Source organism: Dendropsophus ebraccatus, chromosome 15, assembly GCF_027789765.1.
Source record: "Dendropsophus ebraccatus isolate aDenEbr1 chromosome 15, aDenEbr1.pat, whole genome shotgun sequence".
NCBI classification, from domain to species: domain Eukaryota; kingdom Metazoa; phylum Chordata; class Amphibia; order Anura; family Hylidae; genus Dendropsophus; species Dendropsophus ebraccatus.
Window position 1 is genome coordinate 25152009 of NC_091468.1, and position 16241 is coordinate 25168249.

A 16241-nucleotide genomic window follows, 5' to 3' on the forward strand; every position below is an offset into this window, starting at 1 on the left:
GTATAGAGAAATGCTCATCCAGGGAAAGCTACATCTGTAAAATGTAATAGGCCATCTACCAAGGCATAAACAGGTATCCCGATCAGGGGTGAATCAAGCCTCTACGTGTATATACAGTGTGTGCATAATTATGAGGGTGATTTAGCAAACATGATGTAAAGTGAAACTGGCTCAGTTGCCCCTAGCAACCAATCAGATTCCACCTTTCATTCCTCACAGACTCTTTGGAAAATGACAGGTGGAATCTGATTGGTTGCTAGAGGCAACTGAGCCAGTTTCACTTTACACCATGTTTGATAAAGCTCCCCCTACGTGTGTGTGTATATATATACACACACATATATGTTCATATAGGTTAGTATTTGAAAACTGTTGAAATCCTGCACTATACACAGACAATATCCCCTTATACAGAAATCATATTGTTGGGTTACTAAATAGTAAAGAACCCCATAAAGTTGTTAGATAACCTTTGTGAGTCTATTAGTTATAAGCCTACTCTTTACAGCCCCCATATAGTATTAAGCCCCTCTATGAAATATCCCACCGCATGTCTGTAATGCTTCTATGTTCCCTTTCATTTAATGGGTATTTACATCTCAATAAAAGATAGTGCCTCTGCCCCTTATAGCCTGCGTGTGGCAAAGAGAAGTAGTTAGGAATCCAAGGCTACTATCTTTCATAATTAGTTCTTATTGACATTAATAGGAGATACATAAAAAGCATAGCCACCCATGCAGTATAGTGAGTGCAGCTCTGGAGTATAATACAGGATGTAACTCAGGATCAGTACAGGATATGTAATGTATGTACACAGTGACCCCACCAGCAGAATAGTGAGTGCAGCTCTGCAGTATAATACAGGATGTAACTCAGGATCAGTACAGGATAAGTAATGTAATGTATGTACACAGTGACCCCACCAGAAGAATAGTGAGTGCAGCTCTGGGGTATAATACAGGATGTAAATCAGAATCTGTAATGTAATGTATATACACAGTGACTCCACCAGCAGAATAGTGAGTGCAGCTCTGGAGCATAATACAGGATGTAACTCAGGATCAGTACAGGATAAGTAATGTAATGTATGTACACAGTGACCCCACCAGCAAAATAGTGAGTGCAGCTCTGGAGATACAGGATGTAACTCAGGATCAGTACAAGATAAGTAATGTAATGTATGCACCAAGTATCCTAATATTATATGTACAGAAATGGTGGGCAGGTGTTTATCATTTCTGGTGTAGATTGCTCTTTAGAGACATAACATGAAGCTCCTGGCCCCTGCACCCACCATGTACTACTTATAGTTCTGGTGTCTTCTTATATGGAGAAGCAGCTCTTAGGCCTCTCAGACTTCAGGGTCTGGGTACAATCTATTTCCATTATGTAAAGGTTGTAGATGCTCTTAAAGGAATAATTTTACAGATTTTCTCTGCAGAATGTTAACCACGAGGCTGATAAAAGTTTTAATCTTTTTTATTCATACACAGTAACAATGCACTTTTCAAAGGGTCTACAACACATTTGATCCCTTCACAAATGATTACAAAGAAAAAATGAGTGAACACATCAGAGAAAGTGACGGCGTTGGCTGATAAAGGGATGAAACAGGGATTATAGGAGAAAGAAAGAGGATCAGAATATCAAACAGAAAACAATCATTAAAAGCAGAATGATATAAATAAGCCCCATAAAAAAAGCCTGAACGGACGGGTTCTCTTCATTCAGATACACACCGGATGGCGATATAGCCTCTCACGTCACCACCACTTATCACTTACATAGAAGCTAAAAACAGACAGGACGCTATTCTATAGGGATCGTATAAATAGTCGTCATCTACATCAGGGTTTGGCTTGGATTGTTTTTAGAATATAAAGTGCAATTACACACAGTAACCCGGTTACTGCCAGACATAGATGGGCACAATATGGCGCTCATCGGCCAAGTGTTTACACTGTGGGGGTGATAGGTTTCCTTTTAAAAAAAAACAATAAAACAAGGGGGAGCATAGCTTCTTCAACTTTACTGATCAATTAGTGCAAATGACAAATAGAGAGTGAATGCATTTAAGGGGTATTCCGATATCAGAAGATTATAAATAAATAAAACCATTACCCCATGATATATAACTTATTAATATAGTGTTATCAGCAACACATTTGGCTTCAGCATGCTTTTACTTGATATATCCCTTAAAGGGGTAGTGCGGCGTTAGAAAATTATTTACTAAACAACACATTACAAAGTTATACAACTTTGTAATGTATGTTATGTTAGTGAATGGCCCCCTTCCCCGTGTCCCCCCCACCCGCGGAAGTGTAGTGCACTATACATACCTATACTCACCTGATTCGTGTCGACCCCGTCCGCCATCTTGTGACAATGATGTAATCTTCGGGAGGCCGGCCGGCCCGCACCAGCACTCCTTCATGCCGGCCCCCCTCTGCCGCGTCATCAGCTGCTCAGCCGCGATTGGCTGAGCATAACTAAGCTCAGCCAATCGTGGCTGAGCAGCAGATGACGTGTCCCTCATGCCGGCCCCCCTGTGCCGCGTCATCAGCTGCTCAGCCGCGATTGGCTGAGCTTAGTTATGATAATGATAATGAGATAATGCATCATCTTCTGCTATCTCGGAAGGCTTGGCTGGATCTTGTCACTGAGCTTGAGCCCTTCCCCCCACTGAGTGTTGTCATCTCCTCTGACCAGTCCCTACAGCCTACATCACCATCTCCTTGTCATATACATATATGTCTTTATTGGGACATTAGGGAAGAATGAGGTGTGATTACAGCATTCTGCCTTGTGATGAATGATGCCACAGGCAGAGGTGCATTTAGGAAGTGAGTACAGCAGGTGCTGCAGTTACTGACTGCAGAGCAGTAGTCTGCTATGTACTGAAATTTTCCGCAACAGTTCTGGGAGGGGAACTTGCCAGAGTGCTGTAGGAGGGTTGTGATGGAAAGCTGAGGGAAAGCAATGCATTCTGGGAATTGAGAGGACATGATTACATACCCAAAAACAAAAGGTGTTCTGATGGTTTCAGAACTGGGGCAGACAGGTAAGCAATGCTATATGCTTCTACAGCCTTTGTATTTACCTGACGTAAGAGCATCCCTTTAAACTTCATTCAAAAATTCTAATGCTGGGTTACTACACTTTCATCCTTAGCTTCCCGGCAGTAGGTTTCCTGTATCAATCTAGGGCTATAAAGCATTTTTAGTAGAAGAATTAATGATCAACTAATGCACCAGATAAACCGTTTCTCACAAGTCTAGAGTAAATCCCAGATAATTCAACCATAGAATTATCAAGATTGTTGGATTGTGCAAAACTCTTATGTACAAGTTCTACCGTAGTAGATAAAGCCTCCTCTACCATGGGTCTACACAACCATAGCTATGTTGGGTGGGCGGATTGTCCTGCATGAGGCTCTTTTGGTCTCCTGACACAAAGTGAATGTTCACCATTGACCAAGCTGATTGTACATGCATAAAAACAAGAACCATCTCCAGACCATGAAAATACTATTACGTGGCCATTTCTTTGTCAAAATGGTGCTTCTGATGACCAATCTTGCTTAAAAGGAGTCAACTTGGTTGAGTGGACTGCCCTGGGCAACAGTAGATTAGCTAAAACTTGTCTTCTTTCCTAAAGTCTCATGACTCAACAGGTCTTTCGGCCACAGGTTAAGATGGTTAATTCATGTATGGTCTATATTTTACATGAGGTCTGCTGTCCAATAGATGGAGGCTCTCCAATGATCGGAACTGTTTCAAATGCAAAGTCACCTATCCGATTCTGCAAATACATTGATGGACGCTCAAGCACTAAGATCACAGTCCAGGACAAGGGTTCTGTTCCTATTTATGAACTGGTTACAAGTGTTAGTTGCAGAAACAATACTGACACCAGTAAAACTGCTGAAGAAGATCCATAAACATTGCACACGTATCTCCATCTATTTTCCACCAAAAGTTGCAAAGTAAACTTCAAGAAACAAAAGGTTTAGTAAACCATTGAATTATCTCCAAGAGAGTTTCCTGAAAGCTGCCAGAGAGGAGGAACAAGGCTGCCTCCTACACAGTGCAAGTGTTAAAGGTCTGGATAACACCCTTGAAGTCCTCAACAATAGATCTTCCAATACGTCAGAAGCATTATGGTTGGGTCACAGATGGGCCGTCAATCCACTTTGGACACAGAAGTTTCTGAAACCGTTTCAAAAATTTCCAGTCATGTAAACATTGTCAAGAAAAGACGTTAAGGAAGGCTAACCTAAGAGCCTATGTTCATCTGGGAAGAGGTGGGGGTCATGGACATGGTGGATGAGGATACAGAGGGGATTTTGCCTTTTGAGGGATCTTATGATCTGGCGGATATATTGATAGCCTGTCTCACCTCAAAGATAGCTGTCGATATACTAGATTGTAATAGACTTATACTGTCGATATAGTAGATTGTAATAGACTGGCACCGAATTACATCACATAAGTTGCAAAGCTTTATCCCGTAAAACGTACAATAAAGTTCCTTTATTTCAGAATTAATGGGATCAGATAGAAAAGCAGATTAATGGACAGATCCAAAAAAGAATATACACTTACTTGAGACTGTGTTCAGCCTCTTTGTTCTGGATTTGAGGTTCCAGATTCTTATCCAGTCCAATGTTATATAATTGTAGAATGAACCTAATGAATGTGGCTTTATAATAGCTAAAAATAAGGAAAGGACCAAACACACTAGTGAAGGACCATGAAAACGGACCAAGTACATATGTACATGCCACAGGGATCCAGAGTCAAAATATTTACCATCCAGAACTCATACACCAATACCTAAGGCCTGAGCCCTGGAGCACTGAGGGTGCAAATTACTGATCACTTCTTGGATAGATAAGATTTACAAGATTTACAATGAGGACACAAAATCACAGACCCCCATTAATCAATTTAGTGGCAGATTAGATAAAAACTATATCTAAAGGACAATGGTCTGAATGGTTTGTGCAGGTATAACCCGTATTCACAACAGACAACCAAAAATTCCATGACCTAATGGATATTCCCATGAGAGAAGATTGTATGATTTTACGTTCCATTGCAGTATTAGTCAAGTACAGCTTACAGAGAATGGTGGGCTACAATACTTCATTGAAGGGTTATTGTAGGAAAGAACCAGAATAGTTGGTGAGTGTACATGTCTAGAGGTCAACACCAATGATTTGGTTAAGGCCAGTCTTAAAGGGGTTATCCAGCGCTACAAAAACATGGCCACTTTTTCCCCTACTGTTGTCTCCAGTTCAGGTGCGGTTTGCAATTAAGCTTCATTTACTTCAATGGAACTGAGTTTCAAAACCCCACCCAATCTGGAGACAACAGTAGGGGGAAAGTGGCCATGTTTTTGTAGCGCTGGACAACCCCTTTAAAGTTCTACAAGGCTTCGGAACCCGTTCTGGTCTTTCCATTTATTTTCCAATAGTCTAAACATGTCTCCTGTAATAAATTAACATTAACACTTCTGGCTCAGTAAGCCAGACAATTTAAACAATTTCTACTGACTTCTTTCCGCCTTATCGCACCAGAAAAAGATTATCTTAGGGGGAGGACAACTATGGAAATTTTACATCAGGGTCTTGTCCTGTGAACTGATAGCATATCCCTAGGACAATGGGGATCTGAAATGTCTTAGTCTTTGTGTTTTTCCTTGCACAGCTTCACCCTCGCCTTCTCTTGTCCAGGGAACTGCAGCCAGACCGGTCCAAGTAAATGGTGCCGGATGCAGATCTCTGCACAGCTGGGTGGCCAGAAAACATCAGCTGGTCATACTCACTGGATAAGTGTTAGCTGAAGTCACCAATGCCGGTGGGGCTGGGCAGCCATCTAAACTGCTTCATCCTTATGCTCTCAGGGAAATATGCAGCCAGAGCTGTATGGTAGTGGCTTTCTCCCAATTGAGAACACATAGATTTGGCTAAGCTATGCATGTGTATGAAGGAATCGGTAGACAGTTGTCGGCTGAATGCTTATTCATTTCATGCATAAGGCGAGCCATAGAATGGGACGTAGTGGTAAATTAGTGCTGTGGCCCCTGCATTCTCAGCATAAAATAAGGAAATTTTTTCCTGAACATAAATTTTCCTTCCATAATGAAGCTCTCCTTAATCTTAATACCAAAAAGCAACAAACTGTGATCAACGTTAAATGACGAATTGTGTACATTCATAATAGGCACATCCGCCGCCCCTTCTGGCAGGATTTCATAAAATAAACAATAAGAAAATAATAAAAAAAAAAATAATGGTAAACAATGGTGCACAAACAAACACAGATACAGTATAAAGAAAACTACTGATTGTCTACCGAACACACATCACCCAAAAACTTCCATGTAAAAAGACAATTTCGGCATTTTTCTAGTATTTTACCAGATGACTGGTTAACCCTCTGAATACATTCAGTCAAGCCTCACCCTTTAAGGGATACTGTTACCCAGTTTACTCTCACTTCATTTCATTGGTTATCAGTGTCACCTGGGCGGGGCTTCATGGCAGGAAGCCCCCCCTTCCCCCCAGTCAACACAGTCCACTGATTAAATGAATTTTACAATTATTTTACAGCATAAAGGCGACACAAACAAGTTTTATACAGGTATATATCAAATGTGCAACATCTAAGCTTGTGGATGGTGTGAAGAACCGCACACAGAGTAAGGGGAGAGACAGTATCACTTTAAAAAGCCAGAGTCTCTCTGGTGTTGATCAGAGACTCTTCTTCAGAACCAGCAATGACTATGACTAGCTCTTTCGAGAACTAGCACCACTGATATCAACCATAAAAATACAAGCAGAATCAGAGTTTGGAGCTGAGCTTGTGGTGACAGCCAGAAGCTAATCTTAACAAGCAGAGCTGCAGTGAAAAGCATTGTGGAGGAACAGAGTCCATAGGTAACTTCTGATACCAATACACACTGCAGTTTACACATCTTAAGGCAGGGAGGGACATACAAAAGTTTTGTAAATCTTTGACAGGTTCTGAAGAAGATCGACTCTTTGCCGTGTGCAGTGACCATTTTTCCTTTAGGAATCGGTGAGGATTCTACTCTATGGCTCTCCCCAATGGTGGGGCAACCATAGGCTTTCCAGGCACTGGTGGACAACAAATCTCAGCATTCTGGAGGGCCTGGGGTCACCTGGTTCTCATGCACAATATGGTGGATATTATAAAAGTATCATAAATAGACAGCCCTGTATTATTTTTGCTTGCCTGCCGCGGCTTGCCGGATGGTGTGATATCGGTGACATGCCAGCTCGATGAGCTCCAGTCCCCCAAAGTACTTTTCCTGAAGGGTGAAGATGAGGATCATGAAGAGGCTGTACCACCTGACAATGCTGTACAGGTAGATGAAGTAAAAGGAGGCAATGATGAAAGTCGTCCAGTACAGAAACGACGCAAACTTTATCACGTGAACCCTGAGTTCTGATTTACAAGGAGGGATGCGGCTGCGTCTGGTGACGTCGAAGTATCTCTCGCCTTGGTAGAAGGTCCGCAGCCTCTCCTCCTTCTCCTTCCAGCGCTCCTGGCACCACAGCTGGAGGTCTTCCTTAGAGACTGGCAGGCTGCTGACGGGATACCTGCGGACGTGGAAGTGGATCTCCTTGGGGAAGTTTCCCTTGAGGAGGTGCTTCTCGGTTTGAGGAATGTTGTGAGGGTAGGCCACGGTGATGTCATGGATGGCGTCGAGGTTGTTACCTGAAAGAAGCCAGCAGAATCCAAATCAATAAAACAAAAGCAGGCATCTTGGACAACAACTTCATAGCACATACAGAGGCTCCTCCCACTTTTGTGCCCCTCTTACTACTACTAAGGCTCCTCCCTCTTAGCCTATAGATTTCAGCAATTTTAAGATAATCCTCTTTTTCTTACTGGTGGCTCAGTTTAATCTGTAAATGAAAACTTCTCTCCACTGACTGCCGGGTGACCTTGTGCTGATACCAGGGGCCAATCTTTACATCACCGAAAATCACTAAAGTGCAATAAAAAATCCTTCAGAAGCATATAGCATTGCTTTACTGTCTTCCCCCAGTTCTGAAACTACCAAAAATCTATTATGTGTGTCTGGTTGAGTAGTTGCTCTTGGCTACAATTCCCAGAAAGCAGTGTTTTCTCTCAGCTGTTCATCACAGTCCTCCCACCCTGCCTACTCCCCTCCCACAGCACTACAGTTCCCTGCCAGAGTGTCTGCAGAACATTCCTCTAAAGAGCAGGCTCTCTTTACACAGCAAGTCTGCAAAAGCTGTTGTATTCATTCCTTCTCCTCCTCTGCCTGTAGCATTATTTATCATGCTGTAAAAACGACTCATTCTTCCCTATATGTCCCAATAAAGATAAACATGTAAATGTGTATATGACAAAGAGAAGGTAATGTAGGCTGGAGGGGCTGGTCAGTGATGGAGCCTTAGTTACAAGTCTCAAAACACAGGAATAGCCAGATATCCCTACTAGGAAGGAAACCCAATGCTAAAGGGTGCCTCCTAATGAGGAGATCACCAAACCAACCTGATATGTGGCCCCTTTAAGTCCCACTCGGTTACGAGTATTGGGGCACAAATAAGAAAATACCTAAACTAGGCATCCATCCACAGACAGCTGTTTCGGGGTATTGCACCTCATCAACATGGAGTAGGATTCTGGCTAACCCTGAAACAGCTGTCTGTGGATGGATGCCTGGCTTAGGTATTTCCCTTGTCTTGTTGCAATACTCGCAACTGAGTTAGACTTAAAGGGGTAGTTCACCCAAAAAAAATTTCTTTCAAATCAACTGCTGCCATGAAGTGCCAGAGATTTGTAATTTACTTCTATTAAAAAATCTCAAGCCTTCCAGTACTTATCAGCTGCTGTATGCCCAACAGGAAGTTGTATTATTTCCAGTCTGGAGAGCAGGAGAGGTTTTCTATGGGGATTTGCTCCTGCTTTGGACAGTTCCTGACATGGACAGAGGAGGCAACAGGGAGCACTGGGTCAGACACGAAAGAAAACACCACTTCCTGCTGGACACACAGCAGCTGATAAGTACTGGAAGACTTAAAAATTTTTAATAGAAGTGAATTACAAATCTCTGGCACTTTATGGCACCAGTTGATTTGAAAGAAAATTTTTTTTGATGGACTACCCCTTTAAGGGGCTACGTATCAGGGTGGTTTGGTGATCTCCCCATTGGGAGGCAACCCTTAACAACAGGTATTCCTGTGTTTTGAGACTCATAACTGAGGCTCCACAAACCCCTTTTTTCATATTCAAAATTTTTAGGGGGCAATGTATCAATAGGGACTCTTGAATGAGTACTCAGTTGATATTTTTCTTCTGAGCTCAGTGATTGTTGTGTTTTGCAAGAGAGGGAGGAACCAAGGAGGTGGAGACAATACTACACTGAAAATGAAAAGACTACACAACTTCCTGGTAGAGGTGAATACATCATAAACTCCCTCAAGCCACTACTATGAGGGATAACACTATATTAGAAAGTTTTAGGTCTCAGGGTAATATCTAAGTGTAGCGTTATAGCTACATACAGCTGCAGCGGCTATTCCTGCAGTCTTCTCTGGGCGAATGGTTTTGGCTCATACCCCCTCTAAGGTGTATAAGCCAAAACCACCCACCAGAGGTGGCTATGTCCCTTGTGAACAAAACTAAAGTTTGCCACGCCATATCCTTCTTTCTTCTGACATCCCCTATAGGGAAAGAATAGACACACCCCAATACACATAAGATATTTGGAAGTTGAGCAGGTCTGGCTGACTTTGTTCTTAGGTATATGGGCACCATTACCCTTCTGCCTGCTCTTCTACCATCTGCAGGATATCATAGGAAGAGGCCAGTGTGGAGCCAGATACTTCCATAGTGAATAAATAGAATGCATCCTGATAAATATGGCTGCCACCACTGGCTATAGGTCATGAGTTTAAGTGGCATAATGGGGACAGATGAGAAGTGGAGGGGCTCGGCGTCGGGGATGATCAGACGCTTCTATTATGATAAGCGACTTTATCTCAGAACGTTATTTTCTCCGGATTAGATTGTCTCCTGACTTTATTTGATAGATTCAGCTTCATTCGACAGGACGCAAGTGAAAGGTGAACACAAGCGCAGTGTGTGCCGGGGGGATCCGACGCAGAAATTTAATTTAATTTGGACTCCAATTTCAAGGTGTCTATGATGTGCCTAACTCTCGGCGGGTGTCTCTCTACGCTGTACAAGATGGAGGAGAACATGTGGATACTTCCGGGAAGGCTGCCGAAAGGAACCGGGTGAAACAGTTGTTTAGTCTTTGATGAATTAGGGCCCTATTATGCGGAAAGATTTTCAGGAGAGAAATCGTTATATCGTTCCAATTTAGAAGAAAACCTTTCGGTATGTATGAAGGCATCAACCAAACGACTAACGAAAATTAGTTCGTATGCCGTTGATTGCATATTCTTAACTGACCATCGCTCACAAATCTTTCGTACATCGTTTGTTCCTTATTACGATCGTTCGTAAACTATAGTGTACGAATGATCGTAACTAATAACTATTGTTCCGTGGTGAATAAATTCAGGTTGTTTGCAATCGTTTATCGTTATTAAAGAGGAAAGGAAAAATTGCTTTGTCTAATAGGAAGCTATAGCTATAAGTTTATCTGGCCGCTCTCCTGACCTCTTTTAGTTAATACATATACTGCCCTGAGATACCATTGCTCTGTCATCTTTTCTTAGAACACTGCAATGTGTCTCTTTTAATCCTCCTGAAAAAATGTATTGATAAATTGACAACTGAACGTGGCCATTACCCTTGTCAGAAGGTGGTCTCCCACAGTCTTACGCTGCACAGTCCATGCTGATAGGGACTGTGCGGGGACACACTGTACTGACATGGCTAATGGTTACACCCAGTTGACAAGTCACTCATGTACTTCCAGCAGGAGTAACAAAAAAAACGGTATAAAGCAAAGTTGTAAGAAAAGAAGCTATAAATTGTTATTTTATATAGAATACAAATACTTACTAAACAGACCTGTCAGGAAATCACCCCTAACCTTTCTATGTGCAGGAGAGAGACTGCCTAAGAAAGCCTGGGCTGTGTGTCTGCAAGCATAGCCAGTCCACCTGCTGAAGATGATTCACACTGGTCCTGAAAGGTAAATCAAAGCTTTTCTCACATCTGACCTCCCATAACACTCAGGACAGCTGTCCCTTGTGTAGTTATGAGTGAACCTACAGCTGTATACCCACAGTGCTATAAGTATAATCTCTCCCTCCCTTTAGCTTCTTAGGAGCAGTTCAATGCTCAATGTAACTCCTTCATTGCTGCTGTTTCTTTCCTTTCTGCTCACACATCACCTTACAAACCCAGTGCATCAGTAACTCTTTCTCCCTTCACATGCACAATCCAGTGCACTGTGTCATGGCATAGAAAAGAAGAGTATGTGATATGTTGTGATTGGCTAAAGTAGTCAAGGATAGGAAGAACTTTCATTGCGGTGGAGCCTCTCAGCCTGTGGCTCTCCAGCTGTTGAAAGACTAGAACTCCCAGCTTGCCTTGACAGCCGCACAACCTCATAAACAGCTGATGGATGACTCAAGGACTGAGTTTAATGGGTGATTTTTCCTAATTTCAAACTAAGGGGCCCTTTAATAGCTAATGCGTGGACAGGTAATGGCCCTGGTCTGATAAGAACAATGTAATATATTATTATTGCTGTGTGGCATGGGCCAGCTGTGCCCACCGCCCTGGCAGGGATATTACTTCTACCAGGCGTTCTGCTTGAATAACCATTTTCACGAATGAAGGAACAGACGAGGCGAAGGTGGCTTTAGCGCTCATACTGGGTGATGTGTGATGCACAATGATACACTACCACCGCTTATACATCACTACACACAGACTGCATCACACGACAGGCTTAGATACACAGCTTTACAGACAGTGGCACACAGCTCTTCAGGACGTATCTCATAAGATAAACTTGGATACACTGGCTCCACAGACAGTATCTTACATGATAAGCTTCAATACACCTCCTCAGCAGACACGAAAGGTTTAGACACGTCAGATCAGCAGACTTTATTATATGAGAAAAGCTTAGATACATGATTCAGATGACGGTATCACACATGACAGGTTTAGATGCACAACTTAGTAGACAGTATTACACCTTATTATTAGATACAGTGGGCAGTTTTACACACAATGGGGAAGATTTATCAAACATGGTGTAAAGTGAAACTGGCTCAGTTGCCCCTAGCAACCAATCAGATTCCACCTTTCATTCCTCACAGACTCTTTAGAAAATGAAAGGTGGAATCTGATTGGTTACTAGGGGCAACTGAGCCAGTTTCACTTTACACCATGTTTGATAAATCTCCTCCCATAGGCTTAAATGCATTGGCTCAGCAGACAGCATCACACATAAAATGCTTAGATACATTGCTCAGCAGACAGCATCACACACAAAGTGCTTAGATACATTGCTCAGCAGACACTATCCTACATCTTAGGTATAGATACAGAAGCTCAGCAGACCGTATCACACATGAAACACTTAGATACAGCAGATCCGCAGTATCACACAAGCTGGGCTTAGCTACACTGCTCAGCAGAGTGTAATTCACATACTAAGCTTAGCAAGAGGTATCACACACTAAGTTCAGACATAGAAGCTCTTCAGACAGTATCACACATTCTAGGTTTAGATACAGCAGATCTGCAAGCAGCATGACACATGCTAGGTTTTAACACACCATACATACTAGGTTTAGATACACTTGATAAGAAGACAATATCACACATGATAAGCTTAGATACACTGGTATAGCAGACAGTATCATACCTGGCTCAGCTGACAATATCACACACATAAGGCTTAGATATACTGTGTTAGCTGACGGCATCACACCTGCTAGTCTTAGATACACTGATACAGCAGAGTATCACACCTGCTAGGCTTGGATACATTAGCTTAGCAGACAGAATCACATGCTAGGTTTAGATACATTGGTGCATCAGCCATGGTCAGCTTAGATACAGTGATACTCTGTATTGTGGAGCTGTCGCCGTCTCTGTACAGATAATAATAACGCCTCAGACGATATAGAGCGGCGGAGCGTTCCTTACAATAGATTATAATGGCCTTACGTCTTTTCTGGAACAATCTGCTCTCGCCATTATCCCTCTGGTTTCTCGGCTATTTATAGACTCCGCCGCCGCCGCACACGCCACTTGTACATTTCATTTATTTCAATGGTCGAACAATTTAACAAAAAAGCCAAATTTTTCTCTGCGGATCTGCTGAGCCGTCACTTTGAAGATTCGCCTGTAATTTTCTTTAACGTATCGAGGCCAAGAGGTGTGAGGGGCCGCAGCGAGTGCAGGCTGAGCGCTCGGCACTTATAAGATGCCATTATACGCTCCCCCTCCCCCCTCGGGGCTCTGCAGGGAGAACCAGACCCTCTGCTCGCCTTTGACATCAGTAACGTAGCCTCAGGATGACTGGCGTCAGCTCCAAGACGAACACCTTGATGAATGTCCGCCTCGTGGCGGTGCGGGGATGAGGCTTGCGTCGTAGTGCAATGTGCTGAGGCAGCAGATCGGTCGCTCAATCCTAGAAACTTTCATAAAGTGCTGCTGAGGCCTCGTATGTCCCCCATACGCCCTGTACCCGCTCTGCTGACTTGGACCGACTATGAATATGGACCGACTCCCTGAAATCTCAACTAATTCTTAGTAAAAACATAACGCTGCCCCCATGATAGATAGACTGCGCCAAAAAGTGTGCTGATGGCTTATAGGCCGTACACGAGTCCTATGTCTGACATGTCATAGATGGATGGTGGAAGGTGCGGAGGGTATATAAGATGACTAGAAGATGTATATAAGATAAATGTGATGTGTTTACGATGTGTAAAAGACACTGATACTAGATGTGTATAAGAGGTGTGATATCTGTGTATAAGGCTGTGAGATATGAGAAGACTACAGGACATACATAAAACATATAACACCATAAAGTGTGTACGAAGACTACAAAGTCAATATAAGACATGACTGACGTGTAAAAGACTAAGATGTACATAAATCATAAGTAGTGTCTAAAACGGTAAGATGTTCTATAAATAACACTATAAAATAGTACAGAATACAGAAACACAACATGAAGAATATAAGGCTACAAGGCAATTGAGACACATCTGAGATGTGTACGAGACTACAGGATGAATAGAAGATCTGTAGAGAAGACTAAAAATAGATACAAGACAATTATCAGAAGTGTATAGAAAGATGAATCTAAGGTAGGTATGATCAGTATAAGTGTACAAGACTGTAAAATGTGTATAAGATTAGGAGGATCTCACGTATGAAATCGTTTGAAGACTTTCAGATTTGTATATGAGGAGTATAAGATTAGTATAAGACTTTAAGACGTATAAAACGAGTTTAGAATATGTATAAGAAATAAGATGTGCATAAGATGTACATAAGGCTATAAGACGTGTATAAGAGGGGTATAAGAAATAAGATACTGTATGTATGAGTTGTATATAAGGCTATAAGACGTGTATAAGAGGAGTATAAGAAATGAGATACTGTATGCATGAGATGTATATAAGGCTATAAGATGTGTATAAGAGGAGTATAAGAAATAAGATATGCATAATATGTATATAAGGCTATAAGAAATAAGATATGCCTCAGATGTATAGAAGGCATTTAAACGTGTATAAGAAATAAGATGTATATAAGGCTATTAGACATGTATAAGAGGAGTATAAGAAATTAGATGAGCAAAGACTATGAGATGTGTATAAGATGTATAAAGAACGAGAAGCCTGGGCTGTGCACCTGCAAGCTCAGCCTGTCTGCCAGTTTAAGATGATCCACACTGTTCCTAAAAAGTAAATCAAAGCTTCCCTCTAATCTCTGACCACCCATAAAGCTCAGGACTGACCTACTGTTGTATTCCCATAGTGCGGTAGTGTATTCTCCCCACCATCTCCCTTTAGCTTCTTGGCAGCAGCAGGAGGCCAAGGCTTTGAACAAATCCGCTGCTTGCGCTGATCCTGCTGCTGCTATTTCTTTCCTTAAACAGAGAGACTAAGAAATAGCTGTACACCACGGAGGTGGTTCTCAATGATTTTTTAAATATCTTTTGAAAAGATGGGTGCGGGTTAAGCAGCCTGAAATGAATGTTAAAGGGGAACTCCAGGTAGAGGTAAAAAAATGAACCTTCTGCAGAAGCATATAGCATTCCTTACCTATCTATTCCAGTTTTGAAACTACCAAAAATCCATTTGTTTTGGGGGTCTTTGTTCTGTATTGTGTGGCTGTACTTCCAGGTTAAGCAGTTCTACACAGTACTACAGGTTCCAGAATGCAATGCTTTCCCTCAGCTGTTCATCACAGTCCTCCACCCTGCCCATTCCCCACCTAAATCTACTGCAGAACATCTAGGCTTTGTTCACACACATTGTGTTACTGAATTATTTGCAGTACTTTATCATTTCATTGTGTTCCCACCCACACAGCACACTGTTACTACCTGTAACGCCGATATTGGAAGTAAAGAACTTTTTGAATTACATTTTTTTTTCTTTTTCATCTTCACATACATATTATGATCAAGCATCTTTTATCATTGAGGTTGAGCCCCACAATAAGGACTTTATCCGATATTATCTTACATGGGATATACTGTTTTTATCCAGGTGGGATTAGCAGTGCAGGCTCTCATCCTCGGTGCCGTTTAGCATCATGTAATTGTGTTACTGCATCATTTTCGTGAATACACTGCAGTACTGCAATGAAACTCCAACATATGTGAACATTTATGCTCTAATTTCACTGCAGAGATTTGCACAATCAGTGAAGTTGCTGCAGCTGCTTCTGGCTGGTCAGAGATGGGGAATCACTCAAGGGATTGGGGGGATCCAGCCAAGCCTCCTGTGACATCACGCCCTGCCTGCATCATCAGCCTGTGCTCAGCAAACACACACATGTGAGACAGAGGCATGGAAGATTTGTCTCCTAAGGGGGGGATTAGCAGAGGGAACATGAGTCAATGTGGATCGGCACAGAGGCCGTTTTTCTGCACTTCCTGGATTTCAATCAGCTTCCAGTGTAAAAGAACTGGTACAGATATGGTAATACATTGTATGGCCACATCTATATAACTATTAATGTACTTTTGATAGAAAACAAGTTTTCCTG

General features: G+C 42.1%; 1 protein-coding gene across 4 annotated transcripts in view; it reads right to left on the bottom strand.

Moving 5' to 3' along the window:
* Window positions 1–1463: 1463 nt before the first annotated feature.
* Window positions 1464–16241, bottom strand: part of LCLAT1 (lysocardiolipin acyltransferase 1) — an 85602-nt gene continuing 70824 nt past the window's right edge. For all 4 annotated transcript variants that reach the window (XM_069954476.1, XM_069954477.1, XM_069954474.1 and 1 more), the window contains one exon: window positions 1464–7751. In XM_069954476.1, the coding sequence (XP_069810577.1) occupies window positions 7252–7751 (500 nt within the window). In that variant the 3' untranslated portion in view covers window positions 1464–7251. The remainder of the gene's footprint in view (window positions 7752–16241) is intronic.